Source organism: Somniosus microcephalus, chromosome 7 (assembly GCF_052327205.1).
Source record: "Somniosus microcephalus isolate GS21.2 chromosome 7, FLI_Smic_1.0, whole genome shotgun sequence".
In the NCBI taxonomy this organism is placed as follows: domain Eukaryota; kingdom Metazoa; phylum Chordata; class Chondrichthyes; order Squaliformes; family Somniosidae; genus Somniosus; species Somniosus microcephalus.
Window position 1 is genome coordinate 31,560,749 of NC_140993.1, and position 18,644 is coordinate 31,579,392.

Consider the following 18,644-nt stretch of genomic DNA (forward strand, 5'->3'; position numbering starts at 1 on the left):
AATAGTCAAGTCTAGAGGTAACAAAGGCATGGATGAGGGTTTCAACAACGGATGAGCTGAGGCAAGGGCGGAGACGGGCAATGTTACGGAGGTGGAAATAGGCGGTCTTTGTTATGCCACGGATATGTGGTCAGAAGTTCATTTCACGGCCAAATATGACACCAAGCCTCAGACAGATGTTAGGGAGAGGGATGGAGTCACTGGCTAGGTGATGCGCTATCAATTACTCATAAAAGACGGAGAGTTAGGAGAGTAACTAAAAGGCTTTTATTAGCAAAGAACAGAGCATGCCTCTCGTGGTTGACTGGGTTCCAAGAAGGCAGGGGGCTGCAGAGCAATCACCTTTATACCTGGGCCTGTGGGTGGAGCCAGGGGCGGAGCCAGCAGAGACATGCTGAGGCATGCATAGGTACAACAGTGTGCAACAACAACAACAACAATAACAGTGGTTTACCACACTAGGGAACGGAGTTTGTGGTGGGGACCAAAAACAATGGCTTCAGTCTTCCCAATATTTAATTGGAGAACATTTTTGCTCATCCAGAACTGGATGTCGGACAAGCAGTCTGACAATTTAGAGACCGTGGAGGGGTCGAGAGACGTGGTGGTGAGGTAGAGCTGGGTGTCGTCAGCATACATGTGGAAACGGATATAATCAAACTGTATAGTGCTCTGGTCAGACCACACCTGGCATACTGTGTCCAGTTCTGGCCACCAAGACACAATTCCTGGAGGCAGTGTAGAGAAGTGGCAGATCTCTGGTTTCAAGGGTCTGAGTTATGGGGAAAGTCTGAAATGACTTGGACTTTTCCACGAGTCTGAGAGGTGATCTTATAGAGGTATATGAAATAGTTAAGGGAATTGAAAATGTAAATACAGAATGCTACTTTAAATTAAATTGTTGGAGTAAAATAAGGGGTCACAGGTTCAAACTAGTAAAAGTAATTTTAGGACTGTCATCAGGATTTTTTTAAACAAAGACTGATGTGTGGAATGGATTTCCAGATAGAATAGTGAAGGGGAAAACACTGGAATCACTTAAGAAACAATTGGCTCTACAGTGGGGGAATGGCAGGGTGCTTCAGAATGGATGAATTAAGTTGGGCCGAATGGTCTTTGTCATTCCTATTCACTGTGATCTTGTGAACCTCCTACAGATGGCTCACTTCAAGACATTTCTTCGTTCAGTTGCTGCGTTCATCAGTACTCGCTAGATGACTTTTTGTTGGGTGGGGGGATAGTGAATTTCATGTGGAATTTCAGGCTGTGGAATGGAACGTTTTCCTACATTTTGTGTAGTAACAGTATTGGTTCCTGTGAGGTCAGGTATAGCACAGACGTGATTCAGATTAATGCCACAATTTACACTCGAGCTTGCTGTTGTGTTTGATTCTTCCCCTTGGTGACTGCAGTGGTGCAGTGTAAAGCTTGACTTTAACAATCTTAACAAGACTGCCTCCAAGGAGAGTGTTGTTGGATTCATTGCTATTTCTGTCGGCTGCAATACAACAATCTGACACAAGAGCCACAAGTACAACTTGCATTTATATAGCACCTTTAATGTAATAAAATGTCCCAAGGCGCTTCACAGAAGCGTTATCAAAGAAAATTTGACACCGAGCCACATAAGGAGATATTAGGGCAGATGGCCAAAAGCTTGGTCAGAGAGGTAGATTTTCAGGAGCATCTTAAAGGAGGAAAGAGAGGTGGAGAGACGGAAAGGTTTAGGGAAGGAATTTCAGAGTTTAGGGCCTTGGCAGCTGAAGGCACGGCTGCGAATTGTGGAGCGATTAAAATTGGGGATGCTCAACAGGCCAGAATTAGAGGAACACAGTGATCTCCGAGGGTTGTAGGGCTGGAGGAGGTTACAGAGATACAAGGCCATGGAGGGATTAGAAAACAAGGCAGCGTAGGTCAGCGAGCACAGGGGTAATGGATGAACGGGACTTGGTGCGAGTTAGGACACGGGCAGCAGAGTTTTGGATGAGCTCAAGTTTACGTCAGGTAGAATGTGGGAGGCCAGCCAGGAGCACGTTGGAATAGTCAAGTCTAGAGGTAATAACGGCATGGATGAGGGTTTCAGCAGCAGATGAGCTGAGAGTCGGGCAATGTTACAGAGGTGGAAGTAGGCAGTCCTGGTGATGGAGCGGATATGTAGTCAGAAAGCTCATCTCGGGGTCAGATACGACACCAAGGTTGCAAACGGTCTGGTTCAGCCTCAGACAGTTGCCAGGGAGAGGGATGAAGACAATCCACTTTTTTCAATGACGATTTACTGTTTGTGAAAATAAACTGTTTTTGCCATTCTATTTGGTATTAATTGAAGAGAGTTCATTGCATCATCAGCTCTTTTCAATTAGGAGGACATACACCTGCAATATAGGAGACATGAACAGTGCTCCCCAGATGGGCAGTGTAACTGAAGCACAAAGCTTCTTTCTCAACACAGTTCAACATTCTTGAATTACCCCCCTCCTTCCGTTCTATGCTATGGAGTGATAGAATGCAGTTTTATACCGAGTCAGCTCCTGAATTTGACTGCCATGTCGGTGGGACAAGTGAGTAGAGGCTTGGCTCATCTCAAAAAGGAGGGCAAACCACACTTGGACTTCTGTCACAGATGTCTCCAAGTGACTAGTTATCGAAAAGTTAAGACACTGGAACAGAGTTTACTCCCAACCTCTTGACTAGTATAGATGGACAATGCAGGTGGAGGCCTTAAAAGAGAGAATTTGTAACTTTGTTTCTTAAAAAGGTCCATGCTGAAAACACGGTCTAACTATTTGTTTCAAACAACTATCTAGTTTTATAAATTATGCAAAAAACAAATATTATTGCTTTGCTGGTTGTGAAGCTAATTATCATCTCTCTCCACAGTTGTGAGGTGAGGCCAGGCCCTGAGTTCATTACCAGATCCTACAGATTTTACTCCAATAACACGTTCAAAGCTTACCAGTTTAATTATGGAGACAACCATTGCACACATCCCACCTACACCTTGGTGATCAAAGGGAAACTTCGCTTGCGCCAGGCTTCCTGGATCATTCGAGGAGCAACCGAGGCAGATTACCATCTGCACAGGGTCCAGATCATCTGCCACAATAAGGTGACGGCTGAGGAGATGAGCCTGAGGCTGAACAGGTCGTGCCCAGGGTTCGTGCCGGGACAGAAGGTGTGGGAGCCTAACGTGAGCTACGATCTGTGGAGTGATGAGACAGGCTGCGACTGCTTTCGGGCTCTGAATTTTGCCATGCACGAACTGCAGCTCCTCAGGGTAGAGAAGCAGTACCTGCACCACAACCCTGAGCATGTGGGGCAAGAGCTCTTCCTGGGGGACATCCACACTGATTGGTCCCAGAGGATGTATTATCGACCCTCCAGCTACCAACCTGCACTGCAGAATGCTAAGGTAACTCCGATTTCCTGACTAACAATATTGAGCCGTCTTTTGTCTCTTTACTTGTCCTATTACCATCTATTCTCATCTTGAATACCTCTTAACGTCTCTTCACTCCCCTTTTGTTCTTTCATCCTCTCCCCCATTTCCCAGCCCCCAACTGGCCTTTTAATCTGTTTCATTTCCTGCCTTTCTTTCTCAGTTCTGATGAAGGGTTTCGACCTGAAACGTTGACTCTATTTCTCTCTCCACGGATGCTGCCTGGCCTGCTGAGTTTTTCCAGCGTTTTCTGTTGTTATTTTGGATTTCCAGCATCCGCAGTATTTTGCTATCACTATAATATTGAAACCGGTTGATCCTGGTATCCTTCTCTGTTACCCGTGAATATAGTTGCTTTATAACCGCTGGCAAACAAAGAGATTCCTTTAAATTTCGTCATCTTTATAATTTAATTTATTTTTTGACTATTGTTCTTAAATGTGTTTTAAATATTGAGCATTAGTACAAAAGAGGACATGGAGGCCAACGGCAGAATATTACCATATGGTCAGGCAGCATCTGTGGAGAGAGAAACAGAGTTAACGTTTCAGGTCGATGACCCTTCATCAGAACCTTCGGTCATCGACCTGAAACATTGACTCTGTTTTTCTCTCCACAGATGCTGCCTGACCTGCTGAGTATTTCCAGCATTTTCTGTTTTTATTTCAGATTTCCAGCATCTGCAGTATTTTGCTTTTGTATTACCATGTGGTAGTGTGTTGTGCGTATCTGACACTGATACTCTAAATCTGAAATTACCCTGAACTCAGATCCTCAGTAAGTAATAATTTGGATCCAAATTTTTGTTTTGTTAAAAACTCCTGTTTCCTGATCTAATGTCATTTATAACATTGAATAAATACTTGAAGGGGAAAAAAAATTACAGGGCTGTGGGGAAAGAGCAGGGGAGTGGGATTAATTGGATAGTTCTACCAAAGAGCCGACAAAGGCACGATGGGCCGAATGGCCTCCTTCTTCTGTGCCATATCATTCTATGATTCTATAACCGTACTTTTTTTTTAGTCCACTTTTGCAAATACAGCAGCAGCACAATTCTGCTCCATGTTGGGTAATGCTGTAGCTTAAAGTAGTCTCTTTAATTTTCCACCCACCCCACCACTAATTAGAAACTCGGTTGGGCGATTTAGGTTGCAACCTTTTGCCAAAAGCCGAAGCTGAACAGGAATCAAGATAGAGGCAGGGCAGGAGATGGCAGGAGAGGGGTAGGGTAGGAGATGACAGGAGGGGGCAGGGTAGGAGGGGGCAGGGCAGGAGATGGCAGGATAGGGGCAGGGCAGGAGATGGCAGGAGGGGTAGGACAGGAGATGGCAGGATAGGGGCAGGGCAGGAGATGACAGGAGGGGGCAGGGTAGGAGGGGGCAGGGTAGGAGGGGGCAGGACAGGAGATGGCAGGATGGGGCAGGGCAGGAGATGACAGGAGGGGGCAGGGTAGGAGGGGGCAGGGTAGGAGGGGGCAGGACAGGAGATGGCAGGATAGGGGCAGGGCAGGAGATGGCAGGAGGGGGCATGGTAGGAGGGGGCAGGACAGGAGATGGCAGGATAGGGGCAGGGCAGGAGATGACAGGAGGGGGCAGGGTAGGAGGGGGCAGGACAGGAGATGGCAGGATAGGGGCAGGGCAGGAGTGGGGCAGGAGATGGCAAGATGGGGCAGCATTGGAGATGGCAGGATAGGGACAGCACAGGAGATGGCTGGAGTGGGGCAGGGCAGGAGATGGCAGGAGAGGGGTAGGGTAGGAGATGGCAGAATAGGGGCAACACAGGAGATGGCAGGATAGTGGCAGGGCAGGAATGGGGCAGGAGTGGGGCAGGGCAGGAGATGGCAAGAGTGGGACAGGGCAGGAGATGGCAGGAGTTGGGCAGCCAAGTGATTGGGATCATGGCTTGAATGTTGATAAATTGATTGAAGCCCTTATCAATAGTTCCCTATCTTAAGATACAGAGTGAATTAAAAATTGGATTTCTATTTGAAATAACTGGACTTTTGCTGTCTGTCTAACTTACATTTTAGAAATTCAGAGACAGTTCATCCAAAAACTGGACAGATCTGTTTAAAGTCAGACCTGCATCCAACAACGGTGTTGTTTCAGAGGCAGCCAGTGGCCATTTTACTTTTTGTTTGGGAGGAGAAATAAATAATATATTGTTAGTCATTCATGCACAGGGTGATTTTAACCCTAATCGCTCAGCAGAAGCCTGGCAAGTGGGCGGTTAAAATCGCCCTGGGCTCTCATCTGTCCAAAAGCCGCCACGATCGCAACATCTGCAATTTTAACCTGCTCTCCTGAGCAGGCTGCAAGGACACACGCCTGGAGCCAGCAGGGTCCTTCTTTACATGTGCATGTTGTGGCCCGATGACATAATTGAGACCCGACTGTAACTTTAACTCAGGCCTGAGCGGGGAATCCACCTGGAATTAAAATCAGGGTCGCGCACATCTCTAAATATAATTTGGGTTCGGACATGTCATATCAGTCATGACTACATCTATATGTGTGTGTGTGTGTATGTATATAAAATCAACGTAATCTTCATTTGTGACAAGCTTCACGTATTCCAGTAAATCAACAACATTGACTGTAGCAATATGAGAGCATGCCATTATGAGGCGACCTTATCAATCGGGACGCAGTGAATTTTTCTGTCGGAGCCACGTCAACTGAAGTCTCTTTCAGCAGTGAAGGATTCACCGCAGCTCCCAGTCTAGCAGACCCTCTCCCCTTATACCCTTTCTTATCGCTGTTACGTGACAGCATCCTGCTCCAGCTGCAATTTCCCTTTGTCTCCCAGAATTTACATAAACTTTATTACATGATGAAAGGCTGTTATGTTTGGCCAAGTGGTTTGTTCTGCTGAATTAACACTCTGGAGCCCCTACAGTTTGTGTCAGTAAGTGCCAGTTACCAAATCGCACAGCATATTCTTCCTGCAGTTCAACCAGGTGAATCTGCTGAACATCAGCATGCTATACATCTTGGGAACCAGTCAACTTCCAAGTTTGCCTGTGTCATCCCGCAGTGCAATATTTTATTGCAAAGACATAGCCTACTTGTTTTTCCAACCTCAACACTCGTATCATCTTCGAACCACACATTTCATTTCCTTATCCATTTACCCACTCAACAATTATCTGCGTAAACATTTCCTTCCACACAAACTGCAAAACAGTAATGAGGCACTGATTTGTTATTTTAAGACCCTGTGGCTCAAGGATCATGTTAGGCAATTAAAATTTACACTTGTATAAAACAAAGCACACCAATGTTAAACTAGCAGATTCCGTCATCAATCAAATCAGCCACAGGATTGCTGCTGTTGTACTGATTAACCCTTTCCATATTGGTCTATTACAGTCTCGAAACTTATTATCCATCAATATATACGGTGCCAAAGAATGGCAGCAACTTGTAACTGCAGCTGTGTAATTAAAAATGATCAACGTCCACATGGGTCGGTGCAAGAAGCAGACTTGTCATTAATTCATCGGAGCGGCAGAGGGATTGTAAAGAGACAGCAGGAAGGTTGACTAATTATTCATAAATGATCAGTCAGGGCTCCCAGATATACAATAACATCATTGACCAGATACAGAATATTGAAATCATAAGGAAAAATTAGCATTTTATTTCCATTATTTCTCATTTTACCCCACAAAAAAAAATGTTGGAGAAGTTTAGAGGCAAATTTCTAAAGGAGCCTTTGACCGACCTGAACATTCTTAAGAGGAGCCATTCCCAGTCCTTAACTATTTTCCCATCACATCAATAGAACAATGGGCTCCATCAATGGCTCAAGGAATGAATGCACCATGTAATGCTCTTCCGCACCATATGGAACAGGAAAGCCCCAGGTTCAATGCATGGCACATGCTGAGTTAGCTGAACTCAACCTGGGTTGCAGTGGGAATATGAAAACGAGCCTTAGCCTCCCAGCGCCTTGCTTCTGATTGTTACTCACTGACCACTGCTTGTTAAGTGTACATTATAGACTCAGCATGAGGACAAGGTCAGCCTTGGCTGCAAATTCGCATCAATAGCCTTCCGCAGCTCTCTGATGCTAAACAGAAAGGCAAACAAACTACAAAGGAGTTCCAGCTGAGAAAACCTTTCATTCAGGCTGGTCATGACTGTATCAACTAATGGAAGGAAGAGACCTTGATTCAATGTCTCCTCAGGACATTTGACAATATCATCTGGACATTCACACTCAAACATCATTTCCTTCCTACGGTTTCTCTCTTCAGGAAATGTTATCTCAATGTCCATCTGGCCTACGATTTCTGGTGCAGAAACATGACCTGATGCAAAACCAATTTTCTCTCTATAAATTGCTGAAGTTTAAGCACACTGTATGAATTTACCACACAACACGACACACGAGGAAGAGCCCTGAAGAGATCTTTTGTGCAAGGCTCCGTGCCTCTGATGCAGTCGCCCTGTCCTTTTCTTAAACTGCATGAGCTACCAGTGCTTTGAGGCCACCGTGCACTTCATTGAGTTGATATCCAAGTACTTTAACGCTTTCAGTACAGCCTCGCCTATTCTCTCCAGTGGATGTAAAAGATCCCATGGCACTATTTCGAAGAAGAGCAGGGGAGTTATCCCCAGTGTCCTGGCCAATATTCATCCCTCAATCGACATCACAAAAACAAATGATCTGGTCATTATCACATTGCTGTTTGTGGGATCTTGCTGTGCGCCAATTGACTGCTGCGTTTCCTAGACTGTAATAGTGACCACACTTCAAAAAGTACTTCATTGGCTATAAAGCACTTTGGGACATCCTGAGGCCATTAAAGGCGCTATATAAATGCAAGTCTGTCTTTCTTTCCCTCTTTCTCTCCCTGCTTTGTGCCATGCCTTCATGTTGCACACATGTGCCGGTGAATGTTCATGCTCTTTCAGAGTAGACGAAAGGCCCTTCCACACATTGAAGCCGCCCTTCAAAAATGGCGTTATCATGATTTTTAAAAAGTACATTTCATCTGAGGACTGATAAAACACTAGCTACGACCAAAAAACTTTGTCTCCATTTTTCGGGTGGATGTAGTAGATCTCCAGAAAGCGCCGTGGAACTTTCTCATTATTTTGTGGAAGTTCAATGGGGGAAAAATTGAGTGGCGCCCCTCTTGAGGCACTAACGTCGCCCAGGCGCATAAAAAACTGGAAAGGGGGCAGGTGCTGACAGTCGGCCAAAATAAAAATGGCCGCCCGAAACCTGCCCTTTAAGTAGCACCGCCGCTGCTGCAAAAACGCCCCCCTGATTCTGTCGGACATATCATCCGGCGATAGGTCAGGGGGCGCAAGGGAAGTTTGCGGCCAGGGCTGAATTTCGCGGGAGGCGTTAGTGGCACTGCGCCTGGACACTAGGGGATTTGCATCCCGGGGGCGCTAACGAGAGGCGCAAAACAACCCAGTTTTTCCCCCAAGGTACATTATTTTGGTTGGGACTTCTTTCAATGAGTGTGCATCTTTGCATGTCAGTTAATCTCCAGCTTAAAAAAATCTTCTCAATTATCTATAAAATTTGAAGCAATTAGCTAATGTAGTGGGATAGAACCATAGATGCTTACAGCACAGAAGGAGGCCAATTGGCTTATCGGATCTGTGCTAGCACCTTGCGAGAGTAATCCCACTGCCCTGCTCTCTCCCCGTAGCCCTGTAACTTCCTAAGCTTGAAATGTAGCAATGTGCACTAATTAGATGACATTTTCACATGTGATATTGCAATGGTGCAGAAGAGAGTCAATGGGGTTGATTTTCCTGGAGCCGTCAGGCGGGCTTTCAGGCGTGTGTGGGGGGAAATAAATCGCAAAAATAGGGGGTCGCGACCCCCCCCCCGCCTGATTCCCCGCCCCGTCCTACTTTCACCCCGGCGTTTCAATCCGACCCGACTCAGTTCCGCCCGCAGCAGGCGGGGACTGGTCTTTAGGCAGCCTAATCACCAATAATTGGCATCTATCATGCCATTTTAAGGGGCCCTTGCTATTTTCAGCCTTTTCCCACACTAAACACGCCTGGTGGGAACCCCGCTGATGAAACCTGGCGTGAACAATATCGGCTTGCTTACTATCAGCTGCAGGTCAATCAGGAAAGAAGAGATTTAATCAGACAACATTTGTAGGTTGCAGGACCTTGTTGTTTCAGGCTTGGGGCAACTTGTTCCAGGCTTAGGCACAGCTGTGGAAGGTTGGAGCCTCACACACTTCTCCAGTGTGCGCTCCTGGGAAGCACCTCTCGGCACCCTCACTCAGCGCTTCCTCAACGGAGGCATCTACGAGAAGCATGGGACGCCTTTTCTTCCTTCCCTTCTTGCCATTAGAGGATCTCCAGCAGCAGAGGCGTCAGCAGCAGAACCAGGAACAGCAGCATCAGCAGCAGGAGCACCAGGCTGCTGCTCACTCACCTGAAACTGCACAGGCCAGAAGGGGCCAGCACTTGGATGTAGCTTGAAAGCACCTTACTGCGCATCAGGGGGCCATGGGGACCCGTATCTGCACTGGCAGTCCTACTCAGAAGGACTTCCATGAAGGTCTGGTTTCTCTGTTCAATGGATGCCCATCGCTCTTCAAGAGATGTCATTCTATTATGAACACTCACCATGTTTTCCATACCCTGATGACTTATCTCCTCCATGGAGGGTGCCAACCTTTCCATGGTGATGCGTTCATGCGCCAATGACTACGCAAAGGCTCAGCTCATCTTTGCTATGGACTCCTCCATTCGCTCCACACTCGCAGCGACCCTGGAGACAAAACCTGCCAGAGACTCCTGCATCTGTGCATGGAGATCCATCACCTCTTCTCTTGCAGATGGACCCAGAGGCAGAGGGTCGACATGCAGCTGAGCTGAGCTGGCAGAGTCCTGCGCCCTCCGACGAGGACTCTCCACTGCTGTCCCTGTCTCCACAATCTGCTGATGCTCACTTGTGAGCTGTGAAACACCAGGTGACAACACTACTCTGTCCCGAAGGTGAGTGTCTGCACTGGTGCTGGGTGTGCTTACTTCTGCTGATGATGCGCCCTCAGAGGTTGGAGCTTCCTCTGAGGAGTCTGGCTGCACAGCCTCTTCCTCCTCCACAGTGGGGACGGGGGCTCTGGATGGTACTGTGGGGGAGTAAAGGAAGGAGTTAGAGATGTAATGCCAAGGTTCTTCTGGTGACTCCCAGCGAGTTGACATCTGCTGACACCTGCATCCATGCAGCCTTGGTCTCAGTGGGAGGCCTCTTCCTCCCTGACCTAGGGAAGAAGACCTCCCTGTGGGCCCTAACCCCGCCCAATAATGCCTGCAGTGAAGCCTCATCGAATTTGGAGACAGAGGAAGCAATGCTTGCTGTGGACCTTGAAAGCACCACGAATGATGATATCATAATGTGGGGCTTTCTGACTGGAAATAGTCAATTAGCAAGGGTTCCCACACGTTGGAAATGAATTGGCTAATTGAGGGAAAATTGCATCGATGTGGCAGACCCATTTAGATTCGTGTGGGAACCCCAACATTCGGGGAACCCGACAATTCCCCGCACCTGCGGGAAAATCGACCCCAGAGAGTGAAGAAACTAACAGCTAGTTACAGCTTCTTACTTCACTGCTTTGTCCAAAGTGACAGTCTTTCCATTAACTTCTATGCTGTAGCCTTTCTGTTATATAGAATAAACAGTGTCAATGCACATGGATATAGGAAGCTCTGTTCAGTGAGGCACTTAAATGATTTGAAGAACCTGAATGGCTTAAAAGGACAAATATATATTTTATTCCCTACTATATTTTTAATTTAAAGGCATTAAACACATATTTTTCCCACAATTTTATTTTAAAGCACTCGTTTTATGAAAATTATTGTTACCACAGAATATTAGTCTGAAAAAACACACCCAATTTAAAATCTGATTGATCACCGATCCTTTGTCATAGTACCTTACTGTATTGACATGCAAATGCCATAAATGGAGCCATTACACATGCACTTCTGCAATTTCCCACGTGCTGAATTCTCAACCTCAACAAGACCATCAGAGGAAACCGCGTACGTCCTAGCAGCTAATTGAAGAGTGGCAGAGACCCAGGACAGTATGCCTCTCCACTTATTTGGTTGGCGAGTAGTTTGCAGTTTGAGTACCTGACTAAGGGTAGGCCATAAATTTTAAAAACGCAAGTGGAACGGAATTTAATCAAATCGAACAAAGCGTACTAATCCACGCTGTAAAGTGGTCACAAAGAGTGGCACCAGCCACTAAAGATCCCAACGCTAATCACTTTTACTGAAGCCCCCCAGATAGTGGAGATTCAATCCTAAAATAGCACCAACCGTGACATGGCACCAAATGTGTCATAGTTCCCTGGCACTGGTCAGAGGTTCGAAATGAAACATTGTGAGTGGTTTTAGGAAAGGAGGTAGTTTCCACTCTGCAAAACAGGTGTACCGCATATGCACTGCCTGCAGTCAGTCTGTATGAAATTCAAACAAAGAATATCCCCATAGCAACCTAGTATTTTCATCTACAGCAGAACAAATATATGTGGCACAGATGCGCTGTGGTGACTGGAAAGCATGGGGCTCGATACTTCTGCGTGCAGCCTTTCATTCTATGAGTCATACTGACCAAAGCAATGAATTAAAACCTCAGATCCTTTCAATGCACAATGATGGGTTCAGTGGCTGCTTCATTGAGCTAGCTAGTTCCTCTCATGTCAGAGAGGATTCTTGAATCTGCTTGTTACATGTATCATCTGTCTGAGAAGTCCCAGTCAATGAAAAATATACAGGCAGTTTGCATTGCCATTGGGCCAGAAATTTGGGTCGGAGGCTTCCCGTGGGCGCAAGCCCCCGACCTGCACTTACATAGCGCGCCTGCCGTTGTGCTGTGGGCCCGCGTGGGATTCCGATCCTGGGCCTCCTCCAGCTGCCGGCGCGCAGTGCTTGCGTATCCCAGCGGCGAAGTTAGTTCGCAGCGTCCCCTGGGATCACGTGGGCCATAGGGAGCCAATCGGGGCAGGGAATCTCCATTCATAGATTTGACAGGAAGACCTGTCAAATCTATGAATAGAGATCGGCCCCAAAACCTAAGTAAAACTTCAAATAATTTTTTTTAAAACATCACATTTTTAAAATAACTATTAATTACATTAACTTAACTATTTTAAACAAAAATTTAAATTTTTGAAAAATTAGTTAAAGTTTTTACCGGGTCTAAAAATAAACTTATGTTTCTTTAAAGTATTTTAAAATGATAAACCTGTGGAAAAAATGTTTTAATTTTACTTAATTAATCTCTTACCTTGTTAAAATCAGGCCTTGCGACTGCTTTTTTTCACGCGCAGCTGCTAGGGACTTACCCGCATGGAGAAACCTGTAAAAAAAATCGGAAGTCCCAGGTCTACGCGCTGCCTCACTGGCGCACGCGTTCGACCTGTGAACCCCTTCCTTCAAGGGAACGGAAGTTCCGGTTTCCAGCGCATGCGCAGTGCATGCACGAAACCGGCACTTTCGTTGGCCCTACGCGTGAGTACCCGAATTTCTGGCCCATTATCTTCTAAGTTCGATGCACTTCAAGAGCAGTGAATCCTATTTTAGAAAATACCTGGACGTCCCATTCCTGATCGCTGTCCAATGACTGCACAGAAAAGTGTACACACGTGGACATCAGCTGAGGACAGAATTAGACATGGGTCCTTCCCTCCCCATCCCCATCCCCCCCCCCCCGCCCCCCCCCACCCAGCCATAGTCAAATAGTATGCCGACAGTCACTGTCAAAGCTCACACGTAGAGAAAGGTAAAGTACCAGAGGGTAATGCCTGTGGAACTGTGCCCGAATATGAATCAAGCCTGCCCATTAACTTGTTTGTTTTAAAATAATACGTTAGAAAGCAGTCGCACTAACAGCGATCCTGTTTGCTCCCTGCCCCTGCTAAAAAGTGAGTGTTTATGGATGCCAGGTAAAGATAGGGTCGGCTCGGCTCTGATAACCTGCATGTTTGAATAGCCTTTCGAAGCACCCTGCCTAGGTTCACACACGAGCTTCTGCACTGGAGCTTCAGCAGCGATGGGGAGAAAAAAATGGGAAGATTGCAATGAAGAGAGGGATTGGAGACTTGAGGTGGAAAGAAGATCGCCTGTCAGATGGCAAGCATTGTCTGTATCCAGTCGAAGAATCCAGCAGGGGCAGGGAGCAAACGGGATCACTTTTAGTGCAACTGTTTTCTAACATATTTTTAAGAGCCTCCCCAATACGGCAATAGTCTTCATGTATTTTAGCCACTTGGGCTCCATAGAGTATTAAGCATTGTTTTGGGGAAAAGAAGTCATTGACATGGAAGAGGAAACTGTGGCTCTTTGGAGGCAGTTTTGGGAGTTCCACTTCAGGTCTAAGGAGATAATAAGATTTTTTTTTATTCGTTCATGGGATGTGGGCCTCGCTGGCAAGGCCAGCATTTATTGCCCATCCCTAATTGCCCTTGAGAAGGTGGTGGTGAGCCGCCTTCTTGAACCACTGCAGTCCGTGTGGTGAAGGTACTCCCGCAGTGATGCCGGGTGGTCCGTCCGGTTTCATTCTTATTATTGTTTTTCGTCGTGGTTTGTTACAACTGAGTGGCTTGCTAGGCCATTTCAGAGGGCAGTTAAGAGTCAACCACGAGATCAAGAATATCAATAGGTGATGAAGGTGGAGGCGTCAAGGTAAAAAGTGGCAGCTGTTAGTTATACTTGTGAGAGACATGAAAAAATTGTGCCACGAAATACTAGTAGACAAAAACTAATACATTCCTCTGAAATTCCTCTCTGCTATCTTAGCGGAAGAATTAACCCATATAACACCTTTGCTAATATAGAGGAGAGGAATTTCAGATGATTCATTCGCTAGCATCCCACAGCATAACTTTAGGGTCTAGCTATTGAAAGAAACTAACTTTTAGGGCTACCATGCCATTTTAATGTAATTGCTTAATTCAAATTTTTGCTGCCCCATTCAAGGGCAAATAAGGAGATCAAAATGTGATGAACTGTGAGAGGATTGGACATTGTGCAAGGAAGTTGAGGAATGTTTTGTGGACAAAGTTGGATTATGAGCAGAGATCACTGATAGATGGAAATAGAGCAAAAGAGACAGCAAAGCTGTTGGGAAACCCTGAGTTAATCAAAGGAAAGCGAGAGGACCAACCATCACATACACGATAGCAAAATATTGCGGATGCTAGAAATCCAAAATAACCACAGAAAATGCTGGAAAAACTCAACAGGCCAGGCAGCATCCGTGGAGAGAGAAACAAGAGTTAACGTTTCAGGTCGAAACCCTTCTTCAGAACTGAGAAAAAAGCAGGAAATGAAACAGATTAAGAGGCCAGTTTGGGGGCTGGGAAATGGGGGATGGGATGAAAGAACAAAAGGGAAGGTCTGGGAGGTGAAGAGACATTAAGAGATATTCAAGGTGAGACGAGATGGTAATAGGACAGGTAAATAGACAAAAGATGGCTCTAGATGAAGTGTGAAATGCGCTGGCAGAGTGAGAGACAGCTGCCACGTGAGAGAGAAAAAAGGAAAAGGCACAAACCAAAAGTGTGGATAAAAAATATATAAAAATATAATAGGGGCCAAGGTTATGATCTGAAATTGTTGAACTCGATATTGAGTCCGGAGGGCTGTAAAGTGCTCAATCGGAAGATGAGGTGCTGTTCCTCGCGCTTACGCTGAGCGTCCGTGGAACAATGCAAGAGGCCGCGGATGGTGATCTCTGAGTGGAAATGGAGCGATGAATTGAAATGAGAGGCGACCGGAAGCCCGGGGTCACCCTTACGGACTGAACGAAGGTGTTCCGCAAAGCGGTCACCCAATCTGCGTTTGGTCTCCCCAATGTAGAGGAGGCCGCATCGTGAGCAGCCCTTGTCCTTTCCTCACTTTCACCCCACCAGCCTCGACATTCAACGGATCATCCTCCGCCATTTCCGCCACCTCCAACGTGATCCCACCACCAAACGCATCTTCCCCTCCCCTCCCCTTTCAGCATTCCGTAGGGACCGCTCCCTCCGAGACACCCTAGTCCACTCCTCTATCACATCCAGCACCCCTTCCCCTTCGCCCGGCACCTTCCCGTGCAAGCGCAGGAGATGCAACACCTGTCCTTATACCTCCCCCCTTCCCACTGTCCAGGGCCCCAAACACCCCTTCCAGGTGAAACTGCGATTTACTTGTACTTCTTGTAATCTAGTACAGGAAACTTTGTGCTATCCGGCACCGACGGGACCGAGCTGTTGCTGTTCCCTCAAAACTGCCGGACACTCCAGCGTTAATGTTGAAACATACGGAGATTTTCAGCTCCATGTGAATCAACAAACCCTGTTGCTTAGCAACAGCTTCTAAACAGTCGGCAAGCGTCTCTGTAGCGTCTCTAGCTGAAGCTGTTGCTTAGCTACAGACCTTGCAGAGCTTGACTGTTGAGAAAAAAGCAACGAAAAGAAAAAAAACGGCTCCTGATTTTTGCCGGTGGCTCGAGCTTGCCAGGCATTTAGCCTCCGGATAACACAAAGTTTCCTGTATACTGTATTCGCTGCTCACGATGTGGTCTCCTCTACACTGGGGAGACCAAACGCAGATTGGGTGACTGCTTTGCGGAACACCTCCATTCAGTCCGTAAGGGTGACCCCGAGCTCCCGGTGGCCTGTCACTTTAATTCACCGCTCCATTCCCACTCAGACCTCACTGTCCTCGGCCTCTTGCATTGTTCCACGGAAGCTCAGCGTAAGCTTGAGGGACAGCACCTCATCTTTCAATTAGGCACTCTACAGCCCTCTGGAATCAATATCGAGTTCAACAATTTCAGATCAAAACCTCGGCCCCTATTATATATTTATATATTTTTTTTATCCATACCTTTGGTTTGTGCCTTTTCCTTTTTTTTCTCTCCCACATGGCAGCTCTCTCTCACTCTGCCAGCGCATTTCACACTTCATCTAGAGCCATCTTTTGTCTCTTTACCTGTCCTATTACCATCTCGTCTCATCTTGAATATCTCTTAATGTCTCTTCACCTCTCAGGCCTTCCCTTTTGTTCTTTCATCCCCTCCCCCATTTCCCAGCCCCCCAAACCGGCCTCTTAATCCCTTTCATTTCCTGCTTTTTTCTCAGTTCTGAAGAAGGGTTTCGACCTGAACCATTGCATACAGCTGGCTTCATAAATTCTCGTATGAATCTATTGACATTCTCTGGCACACAAGTTTGAAGTCCTGCCATTATTAATGAGCCTGGTCTTTAGTACAGTGACTTATGTGCATGGAATGCCAATTCACTCCCAGATCTAGTTTTCAGACAGGCCCTGTGATCAAGTGCTTCATATAAACATGAGTGCTCAAAAAAAAAGTCTTTACTCTGAATTAAAGATAAGAAAAAGGACTCTTTAAAGTCTGCGATTCTTGCTGTTTCCCACAGTCTTATCAACAGCAGGATGACTCAACACCAGCTGGTTTTAGTATACTATCTAATCCTGTTAATTCAAAAGCTTAATTCACTTTGGTAGAAAGAATTTAAAAAAAGTTTTTCATCATTTAAAAAATATTCTATGGAATGTTGGGCTGGAATTTTCTGGGGGATAGGTGGCAGGTCAGGTGGGAATTTTTTTTTTTGACAACAGGTTGGGACCCCACTGTCAACCCACCGCCACGCGCCTTTCCCAATATCGGGTCTATCAGCGCTGAACAGACCCGACACGCAGCGGCGGGGGACCCAATTAAACTTATTATTGCCTTGTTGACAGATAATTAAAAATGCATTTTACCTTACCTTTTTTCTTTAACTGCTCGTCCACGGGGTCCTCGCTGCTCGGGGATCACATCTGTTAAGCTGAGGCGGGAGTTGAATAGCCATTGAATCAGCTGATTACTTGACAACTTGAAATGTGCTATAAGAGCTCCCACCTCACAGCTGTTCACTTTCCAAGCTCAGAAGCTGTTGCTTACTCCATTTGGAAGACAGCTTGAGCTTTAGGTAGGCTGCAAGTGTTTGGAACAAACTCTCTATCCAGTGTCACCTCATTGGAACAACCTCTCTCACCATTGACAGCTTGCTTCTGTCATCTCAACCTCACCTGCCATCTATTACATCAGCATGGGTACCGTTTATACTGGCTCACATTGGTCCTGAGAATCTGACCACGATCAGCCCCAACACCAGCAGCACCAACAACAACACTAACCTTCTCCACAATCACCTGAAGTTGCACAGGACAGAGGGCATCAGCACCCAACCACATTGCTGGCCGGGAGGCCAGGAATGCGCCAGGTTGGCACCCACCCCACACCAACACCATAAAGCATCCCTACAATGTCCAAGCCATTCCTTTCACACTCACCACCATTGCGGGGGTTACTGATATGTCTCACCATTCACTACAACTCACTAAGTGACTTCCAAAGGTGCACACAAATCTATCCAAGAACACAAAGTGTTGAAAATAAAGGTTTCAATGTTTGACACCACATTAACAGAAACTTTACATGAACATTGGATAAAACACCCAAGTACCTACCCTTGTGTGTTGTTAATTGGTATGATTGCACTAGGCTGAGGATGAGGGGTGGCTAGTGAGATGGGGAAGTGATAATGTAGATAGAGAGGGATGGGTGGAGGTGCAGGGTAAGTTGGTGTGGGTAAGGATGTGCAGGAGTAGGATAGGGAAGGCAGAGTGATGGGGATGTGATGAGAGGCACAGCAGGATGAGGTTGAGTGTGGTTTAGTACTAACGTTTTCTGATCTACTGAGATCATTGAAAGGTTTGCGCCACTGCACCCTGGTCCTATTGACCACATCCCTGCTTGTGTCCTCCTGTGCAATGTGCAACCAGGCTGTTTAGGTCTTCCTGTGTACTGTGACTCCCTCCATAAGCATATAGTGGAGGAGAAGCATCCGGGAAGGCGCCGAACACCTCGAGTCTCTTCGCCGGAAGCAAGTGGAAGCCAAGCGCAAGGAGTGCACATCAACCCAAGCACTCCACCCACCCGCTCCCTCAACCACCGTCTGCCCCACCTGTGACAGAGACTGTAGGTCCTGCATTGGACTCATTAGTCACCTGAGAACTCATTTTTAATGTGGAAGCAAGTCATCCTCGGTTCCGAGGGACTGCCGAAGAAGAACATATGGAGGGAGTCATAGGAGAGCCTGGGTGCAGCCCTCTGCTTCTGTGCAGTCATTGTCAGTGTTTGCAGCACC

The 18,644-nt window shown here is 46.5% G+C and overlaps 1 protein-coding gene across 1 annotated transcript in view; it reads left to right on the plus strand.

Annotated features, from left to right (window-relative positions):
- Window positions 1-18,644, plus strand: part of LOC147114588 (protein APCDD1-like) — a 44,377-nt gene that overhangs the window by 14,356 nt on the left and 11,377 nt on the right. Inside the window, exon 3 of the mRNA XM_085992356.1 lies at window positions 2,878-3,409. Coding sequence (XP_085848482.1) covers window positions 2,878-3,409 — 532 coding nt within the window. The remainder of the gene's footprint in view (window positions 1-2,877; window positions 3,410-18,644) is intronic.